This window comes from Drosophila albomicans, chromosome 2L, assembly GCF_009650485.2.
Source record: "Drosophila albomicans strain 15112-1751.03 chromosome 2L, ASM965048v2, whole genome shotgun sequence".
Lineage (NCBI taxonomy): Eukaryota > Metazoa > Arthropoda > Insecta > Diptera > Drosophilidae > Drosophila > Drosophila albomicans.
The window spans coordinates 25,740,489-25,757,652 of NC_047628.2; the positions used below are offsets into that span (position 1 = coordinate 25,740,489).

The 17,164-nt window shown below is 34.0% G+C and overlaps 4 protein-coding genes across 4 annotated transcripts; 1 reads left to right on the forward strand and 3 right to left on the reverse strand.

The window, feature by feature from the left end:
• Positions 1 to 614: 614 nt before the first annotated feature.
• On the reverse strand, positions 615 to 2,627 carry LOC117563420 (uncharacterized). The gene has a single exon (XM_034241754.2). The coding sequence runs from the start codon at positions 2,548 to 2,550 to the stop codon at positions 640 to 642; it is 1,911 nt and encodes a 636-aa protein (XP_034097645.1). The 5' UTR covers positions 2,551 to 2,627; the 3' UTR covers positions 615 to 639.
• A 623-nt stretch (positions 2,628 to 3,250) lies between these two features.
• LOC117563418 (uncharacterized) lies at positions 3,251 to 5,242 on the reverse strand. Its single transcript, XM_034241752.2, has one exon. It carries the CDS (start codon positions 5,187 to 5,189, stop codon positions 3,273 to 3,275), a length of 1,917 nt encoding a protein of 638 aa, XP_034097643.1. The 5' UTR covers positions 5,190 to 5,242; the 3' UTR covers positions 3,251 to 3,272.
• Positions 5,243 to 9,737: 4,495 nt separating this feature from the next.
• Positions 9,738 to 10,979, reverse strand: LOC117564245 (uncharacterized). Its single transcript, XM_052003285.1, has 2 exons — positions 10,197 to 10,979; positions 9,738 to 9,893 (listed from the first exon to the last, which is right to left on the reverse strand). The coding sequence occupies exons 1-2, from the start codon at positions 10,858 to 10,860 to the stop codon at positions 9,841 to 9,843; spliced, it is 717 nt and encodes a 238-aa protein (XP_051859245.1). The 5' UTR covers positions 10,861 to 10,979; the 3' UTR covers positions 9,738 to 9,840.
• Positions 10,980 to 14,572: 3,593 nt separating this feature from the next.
• On the forward strand, positions 14,573 to 16,349 carry LOC117565557 (uncharacterized). The gene has a single exon (XM_034244725.2). The coding sequence runs from the start codon at positions 14,637 to 14,639 to the stop codon at positions 16,227 to 16,229; it is 1,593 nt and encodes a 530-aa protein (XP_034100616.1). The 5' UTR covers positions 14,573 to 14,636; the 3' UTR covers positions 16,230 to 16,349.
• Positions 16,350 to 17,164: the final 815 nt, after the last annotated feature.

Below are 17,164 nucleotides of genomic sequence, written 5' to 3' on the forward strand. Positions count from 1 at the left end.
ATTTTAAGATTGTTGTATTTTAATATGGAAGAAATCTAAAATCAAATATTCTTTAATCAAAATTTTAATTTTAAAATGCAAATTTAGCATAAAAATATTGAGTTGTAATTTTTTCAACCTAAAAATCATATTCAAAATTGTTTTTTTTTTTTTAAGTTAAAAAAAATGTTAAATCCTGAAAAATTGAATAAAAACATTATTGATTCAAGATTTAATTTGAAAATAAAATCTATTTAATCTTAAAATGAAAATTCATTAAAACAATCTTGAAATGAGATTTTTTCAACATAAAAATCACATTTCAAGATGGTTTTTTTTTTAGATCCAATAAGATCTTAAATCAAGATATTTCCATCTAAATTTTTTCCTGTGTATATAATAAATGAATTCCTGTAGATATAATAAGCAATGTTACAAAGCTACAATTATGAAATAATTTAACATAATTTTAAACCTTAAGCATTACTTTTGTCAAAAATGTTCATTTAAGATCAAACAAATAACTTTTCCAGTTTTCGGAGCATTATTATTATTTTTTATGTGTATCGTCACAAAATAAATATAAATTTAAATTATATTTTAAACAAAAACCAAAAAATATTAAGTAGTTTTTTTTCATATTGAAATTTTAATATTCCTTCAACAATAACAATACATTTCAATTTGATAATTATGCTGCACACAATACGATTGATTGCCATATTTGTTGATGCGAATTATGGGTCCATTTAGCGCTAGAGAATCTCTTGCAAATGTTGTCGTCCCCTCAAAGGATCCACCTCCAGGCAACGTACACAATCGCACCTTAACTACAAAGACTTCTTCATCATTGCTTCTCTCCAGTAAATAAGCATCTTGCAGTTCCTTCAACTCCAAATGCTGGCATAGCGGAAAATTCCTTAACAGATAATTAATGTTTTCCACAATGAACTGCGCAGCTCGCTGAGATCTTAAATCAGTTGTGGCTATTTGATTAAGCTTATGACAGAGACAAAACTGCGCTGGAATGTTGGCCAATTGACAATCTCGAGATTCTGGAATTGGCAGAAATAAACTAATTCCTCGAGGCATATTCTGACCCAATTCCTGGAGCTGCAAAGTTCGTTCTTCAATTTGATCATTCTCTAAAAGTTCCACATTTGTTAAATCCTTGAGAGTTGCATGCAAATCAAAAGTTGTAACCAGACTATGAGCATTCTCCTTTAAATTCGCCATAGCTAAGGGATACAAAGTCTCAAACCATTTGGGATAAATGACAGTCAAAAAAGGTTGCGATTCCTCCAACATGCCTTGATAAGTGGCACGAAAAGCGCCAAAACGAATGCCATGATCGGACATCAGAAAAACCAAAGTGTTGCTTAAAATATGCTTCGATCGCAGACGTTTCAACAGCTTTAAATAGTTCGTATCCAAGAACTTGGGATACTGAAAATAATCGTGGACTCCTTGAGTTTCCCAGAACACCGAGAAATGTGGTCCTGATTTCAAATGTGGCATCATTTTGTAAATGAATTCATGATGAACATCCGCATATTTGCGACTCGCCGAGCAGTGAACATATTCATCCCGATCGATACTATAGCGAGTGTGTGAATCGATCTCCAGCATCACAGGACGAAGATAATAATCGGTTGGAGCTGCTTTGAATCCCCGTTTGCCATAATTAAAAGTACCTATGACACTATTATCCTCCGCATAGCAAGTATTATAGCCAACTGCCTTGAACTTTTGCCAGATGAAATTGCATTTATCATAACCATGTTTGCTGCTGTAACAATCTTGTTCTAATTCCGTTTCATTCTGTCCACTAAAGAGAGGAATTAAATTCGGATAAGTGTTGCGACCAATGCGATTATAACCCCAGAACTCAATATGCGGCAAACCTTCTATATAAGACCGTAGTAAAGGCATTGTTCTCAGATATTGCATGTGAGAAATTGAATCGATGCCCAAGATCATCACGGATAAATGTGCCTTGGGTAGAGGATATGCTTTTGGTGCTGGCAGCAAGAAATGTACATCATGGTAAACACTTTTATTTCCAGGTGCAAAACACTCAATTCGTATTATAATCGATCCACTTTTGAGCTTGATTTGTCTCCTCTGTTTGCTTAGTCGAAATGTTCCACTTTCCGTGTATTTATTGACATTATCATTGATCCGTTTGACCATCTTGAAGTTGCAGCTAATATCGGAAATTCTTTCCACAGCGAAAGCTTTAAGTATTTTCTTTTCTGTCATCGATAAAACCAAAACGTTCTCATCATTTATTGTTTTGGCTTCGAGCAGTTTTTTTTTACTGCATTTCATGGGCTGAAAAGGTTTCAAATGTTCAATCGCCGTCTTGGCAAATGCATTGAGAGCGAGCACGTGACATCCTGAAGTGTTTACGAAATATCCTTCCATGAAATGATCCCGATCGCAGGCTGCATCGAATAACACCGTATTCAACTTGAAGTAAAGCAAAATGCAAATCACAATCGCCAGCAGACATATTAAACGCGCCTTATTCTTGCCGATTATTGTGTAATTCTTCTTTTGTTTTCTCATTTTAGTTGTCTTTTACCAATAAACGAATAGCAGAGCTTACTGTGTTGTACGAAAACTCGAATAAAATTTAAGTGTTGAGTAATAATCAAAATTTCCTATACAGTAGAGGCTTATAAATGAGATTTCTTCATAATTCGAATCTTTAAGAAATTTGAATTTAAGTTTTTGGATCAATTGAAGTAAAAATTTAAGTATTGTGGTATGTGATATGGAACAATTAAGAGTAAGTGCGGTATTATTTTTAAAATATACCAAATAATATACCAAAAAATACTAAAATATACCTAGGGCCATATTTAGTATACTCTTTTAAACGAAAATTAAAAACAGCGTTGATTATAGCTCTATCTCTTACGGACGGACAGACAGACGGACAGACACACAGACGGACAGACGAACAGACGGACAGAAAGACACACAGACATACGCATATAAGGATGATATGTGAGACGTACGCGAATAAGGATGATATGTGTTATCCATGATATTTATTAAGAGAGAGATCGCAATTTAAACTTGGAAATAAAATAAAATTAAATTAAATAAAACTCATAATTAACGATTATAGAATTGTTTGATTGAGACAGTGTAAAAATCCTTAAGCTTCCCAATTATGGACGATACGAAATGAAACAATAATTATGGAGCTATTCATTTCCATCAAAGTCTAGGAAGAAAAACAAACATATCAACAAATTTTTTATACTAAACTATCAAATTGTTTAATGCAGCGAGCAATGACAATACATTTCAATTTTATAGTTCTGCACACATCGAGATTGATTGCCATATTTGTTGATGCGCAGCACAGGACCATTGAGTGTTAAAGAATCCCCAAAAAATACAGCTGTACCTTCGAACAAACCTCCGCCTGGCATTGTTTTCAAACGCACCTTGACGCCAAAGCTCTGCTGATCGTTATCCTGCTTGATAAGATAAGTATCCTGCACCTCTTCGAGCATCAATTGTGGACATAGTGAATAATTACTCAATCTAATATTTATGTTATCAACCATAAAGCGAGCAGCTCGCTCGGATCTTTTATCTCTAGAGGAAATCTGATGCAACTTATGACAGAGACAAAACTGAGCTGGAATGCTGGCCAAGTGACAATTTCTGATCTCTGGTATCGGGAGGAATAAACTAATACCTCGAGGGATATTCGACCCAAGTTGTTGCAACAAAGTTGTTCGATTTTTTACATTTTCATTGCTTAGTAAATTCAAGTTCGTTAAATCCTTGAGTGTGGCATGCAAATCATAAGTTGTGATGAGACTATGAGAATTCTTTTTTAGATTAGACAAGGCTAAAGGATAAGCAGTTGCCAGCCACTCTGGATAAATTGCTATCAAAAGCGGTTGCGATTCCTCGAGCATTCCTTGATAAGTTGTCCGAAAATCTCCGTATCTCAAGCCATGATCGGACATAAGCAACACAAGCGTTGAGCTTAAAATATTCTCCGTTTCAAAGAGTCGCAATAAGCGAAAGTAATCCTTATCAATAAGAGGGGAATAATTGAAATAATCATGCACTCCCTGTGTTTGCCAAAAGAATGAAAAGTGCGGCGATTGTTGCAAATGTGGCACGAGTTTCCTAATGAATTCATACAGAACATCGGAGTACTTGCGATCTCCACTGCAATTGATGCTTTGTTCTCTCTCAAGTTCGTAGGTTGTGTGACGATGAATTTCCACCATCACAGGTCGCAAATAAAAGTCTGTGGGTATCTTTTCAAATCCTCCCTTTTGATAATTAAACGTGCCACCGATATAAGTATCTTCACCAAAACTCGTAGTATAACCAAATGATTTAAAGTGCTGAAAGAGCAGTTGACACTTGTCGAAATTCTTTTCGTCATTATAGCAATCCTTTTCCAATTCGGTGGTGTTCAAGCCACTAAAGAAAGGCATCAGATTGGGATAGGAATTGTCACCAACTCGATTATAACCCCAGAATTCCACATGTGGCAATAATTTGATATAAGTGCGTAATAAAGGCATCGATCTTATGAAATGTAGATGCGAAATGGAATCGATGCCAAGTATAAGCACAGAAAGTCGCTTTTCCCGCCTCGTTTGTTTTGTTTTTTTGCCTAAAGGAGGCATAAAGAAATGTACATCGTGATAAAGTATTTCTTTCTGAAGCCCAAAACATTTAGTTCTTATGATTGTCGCTCCACTTTTCACTTCGATTTGTCTTCTTCTCTTGCTCAATGAAAAAGTCTTCTTCTTGCTATATTTATTTAGTTTATCGGTAATTCTTTTTATAACATTGTATTCACACTTTATATCAGATATTTCCTTCACTCTATAAATTCGAAATATGCTTTTTCTCTTCATCGGTAGCACTAAGAAATTACTACCATTTATTGTCTGCGCTAATAACAGTTTCTTTTGGGTACATTTATACGGTTTCAGTTTGCTTGTGTGCGCCAAGACTTTTCTCGAAAATGGGTTGAAAGCTGATACTTGACAACCCTTAGTATTCACAAAATAATCCTTCTTGAAAAACCTCTCGCTAGTATCCTTGATAACATAAACATATATTTTGTAGTAGATCACAAAAAAGCATAATATTGCAGTGAAATACAGCCAGCGAACTTTGTAAAGTTGAAATATTCTCTTGGGGAAATTTATCATATTTATACATTTTTTTACACATTCAATTTGATAGATATTTCAGAAAAATTCGATTTCTAAGTAAAATATATTTAAATTTAATTTGGTATTTCTTAAAATATATATTTATAATGATATCGCAAACGTAATTAAATTCTTAGTAGCAATTCATATTCCAAGCAGTTAGATCTAACCAAATTTTATGACCTACACAAAGTATTTACATAAAAGCCTCAAATTGACACATTTTTACTAAGACTGGGACATTTTTTGTACTCTCTTGTGTTAATTGGTACATTCTTATTGAAAATGGCACACATTTTGGCATGCCTAAATTATTTTCATATGAGAGGCAAATCATTGCACTTAAAAGTTTTCTAAGCGACACAAAGGCACATACATATAAAATATCAAGAGAAGCGCTCTTAATAATGCCCTTACATATATCTTACCCTCTCTTAATGTTTACTTATTTTCTGCATTGCATTGCCTTTAGTAACATGCCAGCTTACAAACATACGTACATAAAAGGGAGCATTGCATTTGCCTGCAGTAATATGCAAGCGTACAAACATACATATGTTACAAACGTACATTCAACATACAAAGAAAAAAGCTGTACTCACATTGTTTTTGCTAAAGCAAATGCTAACATGCTGTAATTAATTGCGATGCGACTAATTCAATTGATGCAAAGTTCTTCACATTTCACTTTAGTTGCACACACAATAATTAACTTTGTATTTGCATTAAACGAGCACAAAATAATACATTTTTTACACAATTTAACACTTCACTTTCACTTATCACAATAGAAACAAACTGATCGAAAGCTTTTTTTGCACGCAAGCATTTAAGCAATGCTAAAGCAAGAGACGAGCTTTCTGGATGTGCCCTTCTTGCACACATTACGTACATACATATGAAGTAGGTAAAAGGAAGGCAAAAGAACACACGCATGTAAATGCACTTGTTGTTGGAGCTTCGAATTTGGTGTCAGTATGTAACATATGTATATGTGTATGTATGACTGTTGTTGTTTGTTAGTTCGAGTTTAGAGTTTAGTATGTTTGCTGGTATGTTTATGATTGACTTTTGAGTGGCAGCCACTGCCTGTTAAGAATAGAGCGTTTACAGCTGTTAAGCTCATGGCACTCTGTGTGTTGTTAGTGTGAATCAACAGAGCGCTGTTAGATGTATGGAGACTACTTCTGTTAAGTTCTTAGATCTATGTTAATGCGCTGGTAAGTTCTTTGATCTTAAGGAAATGTCCCAACAACAAGCGAGAGGAAATGGTAAGGGGGAAATTCTAATTAGTTTACAGTGCCGTATTAAGCCCAGCAAAAATTGCTCGCGTTTTGAGGCGAAATAATATCGATGCAGAGATTAAATAGAAAATTAATTAAAATTATGCTGGTATTAAATAATTGAATAACATAATACTTTGTGAGTGTGAGAATATTAGATAATGCGACGCCCCACGTATTACTGCTCTACACTATAGTTATACCTTTTTGTGAGGAAATTAATTAAAATTGACAATTATAAAGAACTAAAGGAAAAATTGCCGAAAAATAAATGAATTAAATTTTTTGGCCAGCAACAACAACAACAAAAATGGAAACAATTGAAATAGTTGATCCCACGCAACGATATGACAACAAATAAAATGCATTATATTTTTTGGTTGGCTAACAACTAATAAATAAGGGAACAACTAAATGCGATACGAAAAATACTTTGTGCAATTGTTCTAAATAAATAATAAGCACAACTGTACAACAAATGTGCGAGTGTGTGTGTGAGTGTGTGTTCATTTGAATTATAAAATCTAATCACCTTTGTTTAAAATTTAATGAACGCAATAATTTCAGAGGATTTGCAGCCGCCCTCATACGGAAATCAGCGATGCTTTCCAATGGAAAAGGGAAGTAGGTGGTCTTAGTAATTGGTGACAGCCGCGTTATATTTGAAGCCAGTAACCAAATAGTGTGCTAACCATAAAAATTAAGCAAAATTGCGTCGAGAAACAAAACAAAACAAAGCAGCGAACAAAAACTAAATACAAAAAACAAATAAAACGGATTTGTATCTGTTAACGAAAATCTCACCTCTAACCATCTAATAAAGGCAACAAAAAAAAGCAAACAAATATAAAAAAACGAACTTCTAATACACTAGCTAATATTTTAAACTTAAATTTAACTATTATCTTAAGTTAAATTATATTAATCGTAATAAAACAGTTTTAAATACATTTCAAATTTATTGTGAATTAAACTTTTTTAATTTTTCATGTTGCTCGTCACTTTTTAGTGTATCAAAACTATGTAAAGCAAACAAAAGAAATATAATTTTATGTTATTTATCGAATGCAAATAACGAGTTTACAACAATTGCAAAAACAACAACCAGATATCAACAACAACACGTTGACAACAACAAATATTTAATGCATTCATAAAAATCGCACAATTTATTTAACAAATTATCCATTTGAATGCTATTCGCTTTGTTTTGTCAAATGAGGTTAATTTGTGTTCAACCTGTCATCCTGGCTTCTCTCTTTTTTTTTGCACCCTTCTATGTCTGTCTCCCCTCTTCTTCTCCCCACTCAATCTCACTTCTCACTCACTTTTCAGTTTTCTCTTTTTTCCCGGTGAATATATTATATCGTTATCTAACTGTTTAAATACTTGTATATCACATTATAATGTTGCTACAAAGCTGATTCCTAAACTTTTAAATGTCCTTTTTTAAAGTTTTAGTATTTTTTAAATATTTAAAAAAAAAAATATAATATTCGACATTTTTATATGTTTAAATGTTAAACAATTTAAAAATGATCTTAAATAATATTTTTTTTTGGTAAATGATTCCTAAAAAAATTTGTTAAAAACAACACCTTCTTAATTACTTTTAATAGGAAATTTAGTATATTTTGCACTCGATGGTATATTTTGAATGTACTTATGTTGTAATATACCAAATATAGCCTGCGGAATCTCTTTAGTATTTTCTTTTACTGTTCCTTTAACCTTTCTATTCTGAAAATTTTATTCTTTGAATTTATTTTTCAACGCTAATATAGAGCTTAAAAAGTTGTTCATTATTCAAATGAATTATTCACTCAATTGTCAAAGATTATATAAATGTTAAAAGATTTAAAATTTATCTTAAATAATTTTATTTTTTCTGTAAATGTAATGTAATGTAAAAAAATTTGATAAAAAAAACACCTTCTTAGTTGCATTGAAAAGAAATTTAGTATATTTTGCACTCGATGGTATATTTTTAATGTAGCTATGTTGTAATATACCAAATATAGCCTCCGGAATCTTTTTAGTATTTTATTTTACTGTTCTTTTAACCTTTCTAATTTGAAATTTTTATTCTTTTAATTTCTTTTCCATTACTCAAATGAATTATTAACTCAATTGTCAAGGATTATTTGTTACTTTTTCCTTTAAACTTTCAAACTTATAAAACATATGGTAAGCAGATTTTTCTATATAGTTCTATATAGTACTTGGTTGATTCATGCTATTGATTTTCTTGGCTTGTTCTTTCTGTCGAGTCAAATGCAGACGAGAGTTATGCAATCCAAAATAATTGTGGTGCACTCAAAAGCTGACTGAATGAATGAGTGTGTGAGTGTTATATGAGTGTGTGAGTGTTGTGTATGAATATGTGTATGTGTCATTTGAGTGTGTGTGTGTGTGTGTGCATTGTGCGTTGTGCCGTTGACGTTGTCATCAAAATAAAAATTAATTATGCATTCTATGGGCTGCATTTGAATTGCTTTTGTTGTTTGTTACTGTCATTTCTATTTTATTCATTGTTGTTGTTAGTATAATTGTTGCTGTTGTTGTTGTTGTTGTTGCTGCCTGATGCATTTTGTGCGGGATTAATGCGGCATTAAAGCCGACTCTCGACTCCAACTCCAAACTCCAACTCCAAACCAAAAATTCGCAATTGCGTTTGGCGACTCTTTTTAGCATTTTGGATCCGATAAGCGTTGGGCGCAAATAAATTACAAATATAATAATTAAGCAGCATTATTTTTGACAAAACAAATGTCCGATTAGTTGCCACGCCCACCCCAGCCCACTTTCCCGCCTCCTTCCCCTCTTCGTTGCTATCGCAGTAAAACGCATTTGTGCATAGGAATTAATTACGCATAATGACAATTTGATAAAATTGAAAAATTACATTTTATTCAAATTGATTTATTGTAATTACAAATTCTATAGAACAATGCGATTTTGTTGCCTCGTGCCTCGTTGTGAATTTTCATTTAATTCGATAACTAATCGATAGATACTCTACGCGACGAATTAAACTTCTCAAAAATAAAGTAAACTTAATAATAGTAAAAAATGTAGAAAACCTTTTGATTGAACCACTAAATAAAACCGGTATTGCGGGCTTAACGTACGCTTATCGATGTTATCGGTACTATCGAAACTACTTTATCGATAGTAAGCACTTGAAAAATTACTTATTATTTAAATTGATTTATTGTAATTACAAATTCTATAGAACAATGCGATTTTGTTGCCTCATGCTTCGTTGTGAATTTTCATTTAATTCGATAACTAATCGATAGCTACTCTACTCGACAAATTAAACACGCTACCCCAAAAAAATATGAATACAAAATAAAGTAAACTTAATAATAGTTAAATATGTAAGAGACTTTTTGCTTGAGCCATTGTAGAAAACCTGTTTTGCGGGCTTTGCGCGCAGTTATCGATGTTATCCGTACTATCGAAACTGCTTTATCGATAGTAAGCATTTGAAAAATTACATTTTATTCAAATTTAATTATTCCAATTACAAATTCTATAGAAACAATGCGATTTTGCTCCCTCGTTGTGAATTTTCATTTTATTCGATAACTAATCGATAGCTACTCTAATCGACAAATTAAACACGCTACCCCAAAAAAATATGAATACAAAATAAAGTAAACTTAATAATAGTAAAATATGTAGGAAACTTTTTGCTTGAGCCACTGTAGAAAACCTGTTTTGCGGGCTTTTCGTGCAGTTATCGGTACTATCGAAACTACTTTATCGATAGTAAGAGTTTGTTGCACTTGCTGCGGTTTCTCCACTTCGATAACACAAATGGAAACCGATTGATCAATGACTTGAGCCACTTCTTCCGCTTTAGCTTGCTCTTCTTCCGTTTCCGTCTCTTGCTCCTCTTCTTCTTCTTCGATAACTGTGTGCAACTTGTAATCGATCATGGGATTCTCGGGACGCACACGAACCAAAATATCGCCAGCGTAGCCAATTTTCTGGCCATTGTAGCTCAGAGCTATTTCACAGTCCGTGATGTTTGCATACTTCAGATACATGAAATTTGATTCAGTGAATATTCTATCGATCACTTGTCCGATATCCACAAAGAAACTATAGACGAGTCCCACGTGATCCAAGTGATATCCGCTCACTGAAATCCAGAAGAAATTCTCTTGTATTTCAATCTTCTTCTTGCTCTTCTTCACGTTCTTCTTCTTGCTCAGTCTATCGGTCTCTGTGCCGATATCAGACATCGATACTCTCTGCTGTTGCTGTTGTTGTTGCTGTTGTCGCTGAAAGAACTCTTCGTTGTAGCCGCCTAAAAATTGTTGATGATATTGTTCACGCGACTGCATCTCAAAGTCCTTCAGATACGACGCCATTCTATGACTTTAGACTATTGCTATTTAATTTCTAATTTTACGGAATTATTCGGAATGGGAAAGGTTAAAAGAATCCGACAACATGAATGTGCTGGGAATATTGAAGGTGGAATATTTTGGCAACTATTTCAAGGTTTAGAATTAAAAGTGGAATATTTTGACATATATTTCAAGGTCTCGAATATCAAACAATAAATTAAGAATAATGAAGGAAAGTTGTACAACAAAAGTTAAATAGATAATAAATAATAAATATAAATAGATAATAAAAATATATTTATATAACTTTATTTGTCCTTATTATTATTTCTTATTAATTATCATTCCATATTAATTGTCATTAGTCAATAAAATTATTTAAAAAAGATATAATATCTATAAAGATATATACTTCACAAAAGAAATGAAGTTCTAAAGTCAAGATTATGCTCTTAGTACTACGAATTTTGGTTTAAAAAGTGCGGCAAAAACATGAAAAAGTTAAAGTTAGTAAAAGTTAAAGTTAGAAAACACATCTTGATTTCAATGACATTTGATATAGGACTTATGTTCTTATTAATATATTTTCGATTTTGTTCTTTACTTTGAAATTTGAGCTAGCTATGTAATATATAGTAGAATAATATACTAATATTATACTATATTTTAAGTTAGAAAAATAATTCAAAAATACTTCTGAAACTAAAATACTCAAAAAATCTTAAATAAAACAAAACACAAATTTGTAATTGGAATAAATATATTTTTAAAAAGTTTTGCTAAATCGAAAAAATTAACATTTCTTTTATAACAAGAAAAAATATTTTAATTTATTGTAAAATCACATTTCAACATATTTTTTTCCTATAAGATGGATTTAAATTTTTTATTCGATGTAGCCAAATTTTTTAAGTTTTATATATTTGAATAAACTATAAATTAAATATTTTAATTTAGTTTTAAATCAAATATATATTTCCTTCTTAAATAGTTGTTGTCTTGAGAACATATCTTATTAAATATAAAAATAAATTACAAGAATTATAGATAATTTCTATGTATTTTGCTGGAATATTTCATATTCTATTTATAAAATTTCTCAAATATTTCTTCAAAAAATGTTTTCAACCAAACAAAACTAGAGGAAATTGCACTCAGTTAATAGCTTATTTTTTCCGACAAAGAACAATGGCAGCAAAAAGATGATGGAAAACTGCCTGCTAAATATTGACTGAATAATATTGAAAGAATTTCGAATTATCGGCGAGATCAAAAGTGGACTTTATTTACGCATAATTTTATGGAATTTACGATCCGAATATTTTTAAAGAGGAAGAAGCAACAAGTTCAAAGGGGACTCGAAAACAACGAAAAAGAGAAATAGAGGGAGAGAGAGAAAGAGAGCGAGTGAGAAGTCAATAAAATATTAAAAATTAGCGTGATAAATATGTGTGGCAATCGGCCGCCAGAGGGCGCCACTGAGTGGGCTAGAATTTGTTGGTTGGGTGGTTGTTGCCACCCACAAAGTAAAAAAAAGCATCAAAGGCGCCGACTGCGGAAGTGTCTTTCAATTGGACCAATTGGAAATCGAGATGCTGGCCGAGATTAAAGGCGGCTTCCTCTGTGTGGACTTCAAACGGAGTCGGCTGACGAACCTGTTGCTTATGAACTCAACTGAATTGTTTCAATTGTTCAGTATTTAATATATCTGCTCTCAATTTGTTTATTTGTTTGTTTTGTACGGCGGCGGCGCCCTTTGAACTCACAACTCTATTGAACTCAGGTGCGAACTGATGAATCCAACAAGAAGCCAATTGAATAGTGTGTGATGCTGCCAATCAGAAGGTGTTAATCATGCGCGAATCATAATTCTTTAGATCAAAGTGCATAACAATTCGACAGCTGCTTAAATAATATGAGCGATTCGATAATTAGCTGTGATCTATCGATAAAAACGCTTGAGATCCAATAAGCATCTAGTTAGGCGCGAAGAGATCAAGCAGATGCTTGTGCGAAAGCGAGACAGCTGTTTAGCAACAATGCCAAGTGGAGTCTAACTAGAAATCAAGACTATCAATATGGTTATTGTAATTGTGCAAACTTAACACTTGCCAATTAGCTTTGTAATACCCACGCTGTACAACTCTTTCTTATTAGCCGCATTACACAAACAAATGCCCACTCTAACAGTTTGTTGACTGTGTAGCGGGGTGAAGCGCTTGGAGGTCGCCGGCGCTGCTGCAGTCGCTGTTGGCGTCGCTGCCAGCGTTTGCCGGCAAAGTTTGCACATGCAGCGCATCTGTATTTGTTTGTGAGAAGAGCGCCAACAATAACAACACGTTGTCTGACGCTCTCGCTGCGCTGCACACTGCTCTCAGCGTGAGCGTATGCCAATTGGCACTCTCTCGCTCTCACAGTCTCTCTCACATTCCCCTTTTGCAGACGCTGCGCGCTGTTTCATTGCCATGTTCCAGTCACTTCCCCAGCACATTGCCCCTGCTAGCAGATTTACGCTCTCCCTCTCACGTTTGCTCTCTCTTGTTGTGCTCTCTGTGTGTGTGTGTTTTATTTGTGTTCCCCTTTTGCTTGACTGCTGTCAAACTGTGCTGCTCGCACTTGCCTGCGCAGCGCCTCGTGCCATCTCGTTTGCTCGCCCAATGAGCTCTGCTAGTTGTACGGCTTGTTACGATTTTTTTGTAGTTTTGTTTTTGCTTTGCTGCCTGCGCTGCTTTGTCTTGTTGTGTGCGTTAATTGTTTTTGTTGTAGCTACTGCAAACACACACTCACACTCACATACTGACAGACAATGTTCACCCCTCCCCCACACTCACACGATGAGTCTCATCTTTTGACGTGTTTTATTGTTGCACTCTTCACTTGTCGTTTTGTTATGTGTGTGTGTGTTTTTTTTTCTGCTGTTGTCGCTTTACCGTTTTTATTTGCATAATTGACAATTGTCAATCGAAGAGCGTCGATAATTATCGATTTAAGTAGAAGTTATTTACTTGGAATTCGAAGAATTTGATTATTGATTAATAATTTGATATTTAAAATATATCTTTGGAATGTAAATTTTAAATTGATGTAAGATCTACGTCGAATAATTTAAATACGAAGTTTATTAATTAAAGTTAACTGGAATATTTCAAAGTTTTTGAAAATTAAATTACTAAAATGATGGTTCAAAGAATACTTTTGGATATTTAAAAAAAAGTATTTATTTGATTTTATCATTATTGAAAAAGCATAAATTTTTAAGATAATAAATTAAAAATAATAATATCTTTATTTTTTTAATATGTAACTTTTCGAAAAAAAATATATTTTAAAAATATTGAAAAGTTAGCAATAGCTTTTGAAGTATTGTTTTTCAAATTGTTTTTTTTTGTTGTGGTAAAAATTTAACTAAAACATAAAACTCGACTATCCTATGATAAAATATTTTTTGAATTACGTTGAAATATGCTATTATTATAATAGACTACCGTATTTTTTTCATTCTAAAAATTGTAAGTTAAAACTTTCGAATATATTATTATTATAAATATTTTTTGATTCGATAGAAATATATTAGTATTATTATTATTATAATAGAATACCATATTTTTGCTCTCTAAAATTTAAATTTAAAAATTTCGCCTATAAATAAATAATTTTTTGTAATTAATCGTAATAAATTAATTTTTGTAGGACTATTTGTAAATATATATACAAACACCTTAACAAATCAAGTAATTTTTTAGGGAGCTGTCAAAGTGATTGGAAAAAACTGGTTTCATTTTAGCAGAATTAGGAAAATGTGTTTCATCAGCAAAGGTGGCAACAGTCTGGGTAACAACCTCTGCAAATGCTTTCAGCGGTTGACAGCTGCTCAATGCAGTGGCAACCCTGGCAGCATCATCAGAGGTTGCAACCCTGGCGTAGACAAAAATGTATTAAACATCTCAGAGCGAACTAAATGGAAGTGGCGCAATGAAATGCCAACGGAACTAAAATCAAGATTCAGCGGGAAATCTCACAAGGATTTTTGGTATGCGACGAATCGGAACATTATCCTGGCACTGGGCAGAGTTCTAGGACTCCACGCGGACGTTGTGTTTGAGTTTCTGTACACGCTGACGCTGCAGAATTTCGCCAGGATACTGAATCCTCGAGGACATGCATGGAACTTGAGCCGCGTTCCCTTCTCGCAGGTCAACATCTGCGATTATTATGCGGGAATTTTCGATTGCAATGGCAATGTGAGGAATCCCTTTCATCCGGACGTGCTGCAGAAGCTGCTCGGTATGATGCAGCAGCTGCTGCGGCAGGACAAGTCAAGGGACGAAGTCCCTAAGCCGCTCCCAATCGAAAAGAAAGCGAAACCCGCGCGTTCCGAAAAGATTTCCCAACGTGCAGGAATCGGTCCCGATTCCCTAGCCCGAGCAAATGGAATTCGGAGACGTTTTCAGCTTAGTGAGCGGTATCAACTCGGTGGCTGCCGATCGCAGTCGTTGCTGTGCGGTAGTTGGGACAGATATACAAAGCACCTGAGTCAAATGTGGTGCTATAAACCATCGCAAGAGGTGGTCGATGATATTATCAAGGCGGAGGTGACAGTGTTGGATTGGGGTTCTTTGCAGGGACGCGAAACGAGTGAAGAAGAACGACAGGTTACCAAAGCCCTTTATCGATTGCTTTCCGATAATCTGTGCACAGCGCGAAGTCGTGAACTAAAACGTCTCGTGTTGTCGGTGAAGCAACAAACGGGACTCCAGAACAATCTTGAGGAAATGCTCGATGCAATGCGTGAATTGAACCTAAAAATGGCTGTCAAGGGGGAAGTAGAGTACATGAAGCGGATGACGCAAGAATTGTCCCGGAACTACAATCATTTGATCGAAAAGTCGCGAAAAGTTCCGAAAAGAAAACACGCAGCTCCCCACAAGCCGGAAACATTGCACATCGATGTCGAGGAACCGACGGTGCTTCCTCGTTTTTATTACGGTGCTCAGGTGCCGATTTTGACCCATGAACCCTTCAATCCGCAACTGCCGCGCACCTGGATGCGACGTCATCCGGATGCCATGCGATTGAACGATGACGGACGTTTCGTCCGGGAGGGAGTTGTCCATCGCTATAAGCGACGATCGGTGGAGAAGCGTTTAGCGGATGCACGCCAAAGATATTCCATTCACTCGGTCTACAGTCGCGACGATGTCAGTCGATCGAGCAGCAGGTTCAGTGAAATCAGCAAAGGGAACAGCGAGACTAATCGGAACAGTCAGATCAGTGGGAACAGCAAGATCAGTGGGAATAACAGAAGCACCCGGGATAGCAGGAATAGTCAACAGACTAAGAACAGCTTTCCGTTTAACGATGAGGAACCCAGTGACAAATCTATGGCTTAATTTAGTGTTTTATGCGACACAAGTTCTTAATATTATAGTCTGTAATCGTTTTGTAATTTTGTTAATGAAACCAAGCCAAAATTTGTAATACTAATTACAACTGATTAAAGTGCGAGTGTGAGTAGAAGTTGAAGGTGTCTTTTATAAAAGGGGAAGCTGGAAAAAATACTGTCCTTATTTACTGAAAAACTTTAATAAACATTTTAAAAATTTCTAATCTCTTAAATTAATTTAGTTTCTATCGCAGCTTCTTTATAAAATATTATATATTTAAAGTCTTAAAAACACATCTTTAAAATGTTATAACATTTTGTTCAATTCTTCGGTTCAATAAATGTATAAATTAGCTGAATGTTATTAAAATTGTTTGAAATTATCTAAAAAGTTCTGAAAAATCTCTTGAATCTTGTAAAATTTTATTTAACTTCTATTAAATTTTACCTAATACATTATTTCAATTAACTTAAAGCTCTTTAAGAAGCTGTCTCAGGTTTTTCTTGATTTTAGGTAATGTATGGACATATTATATTATTATTTCTATTAAATTTATTTCAATGCTTGGCTAGTTACTTTACATTTTAATAAGAGGTTTACCCAAACTATTTTAAGATCAAACTTCTAAGTTATGTCTACTAAAAATAATTCTTTAGCTTTTCGTTTTCATCACCACTTTCATCGCCTGAGTTAACCACAAAAAAGTTTGTCGCTGTCCAAGTTTGATGGCAGACATAAATTGGCATATGAAAATCCAGGTAAAGCCGCTAACACAGCTGTGCTCCTAAATCATTATGATTATGCCTGGGCATACATGAGTGCACTCACTCACACTCACTCACACTCATACGTATTCACTCCGTTTCGAATTCGATTTTATTTTTAGCAATTCATTGGCTCCTCGTTTTTTTGTTTTTGGTTTGTGATTTGCTTTTATGACG

Excerpts from the sequence above, each read along its gene's own strand:
- LOC117563420 (XM_034241754.2), bottom strand. The coding sequence starts at position 2,550 with ATGAGAAAACAAAAGAAGAATTACACAATAATCGGCAAGAATAAGGCG.
- LOC117563418 (XM_034241752.2), bottom strand. The coding sequence starts at position 5,189 with ATGATAAATTTCCCCAAGAGAATATTTCAACTTTACAAAGTTCGCTGG.
- LOC117564245 (XM_052003285.1), bottom strand. The coding sequence starts at position 10,860 with ATGGCGTCGTATCTGAAGGACTTTGAGATGCAGTCGCGTGAACAATAT. Across the intron at positions 9,894-10,196 it reads ACGAAAAGCCCGCAAAACAG|GTTTTCTACAATGGCTCAAG; the intron begins GTTTTCTACAGT and ends CCCGCAAAACAG.
- LOC117565557 (XM_034244725.2), top strand. The coding sequence starts at position 14,637 with ATGTGTTTCATCAGCAAAGGTGGCAACAGTCTGGGTAACAACCTCTGC.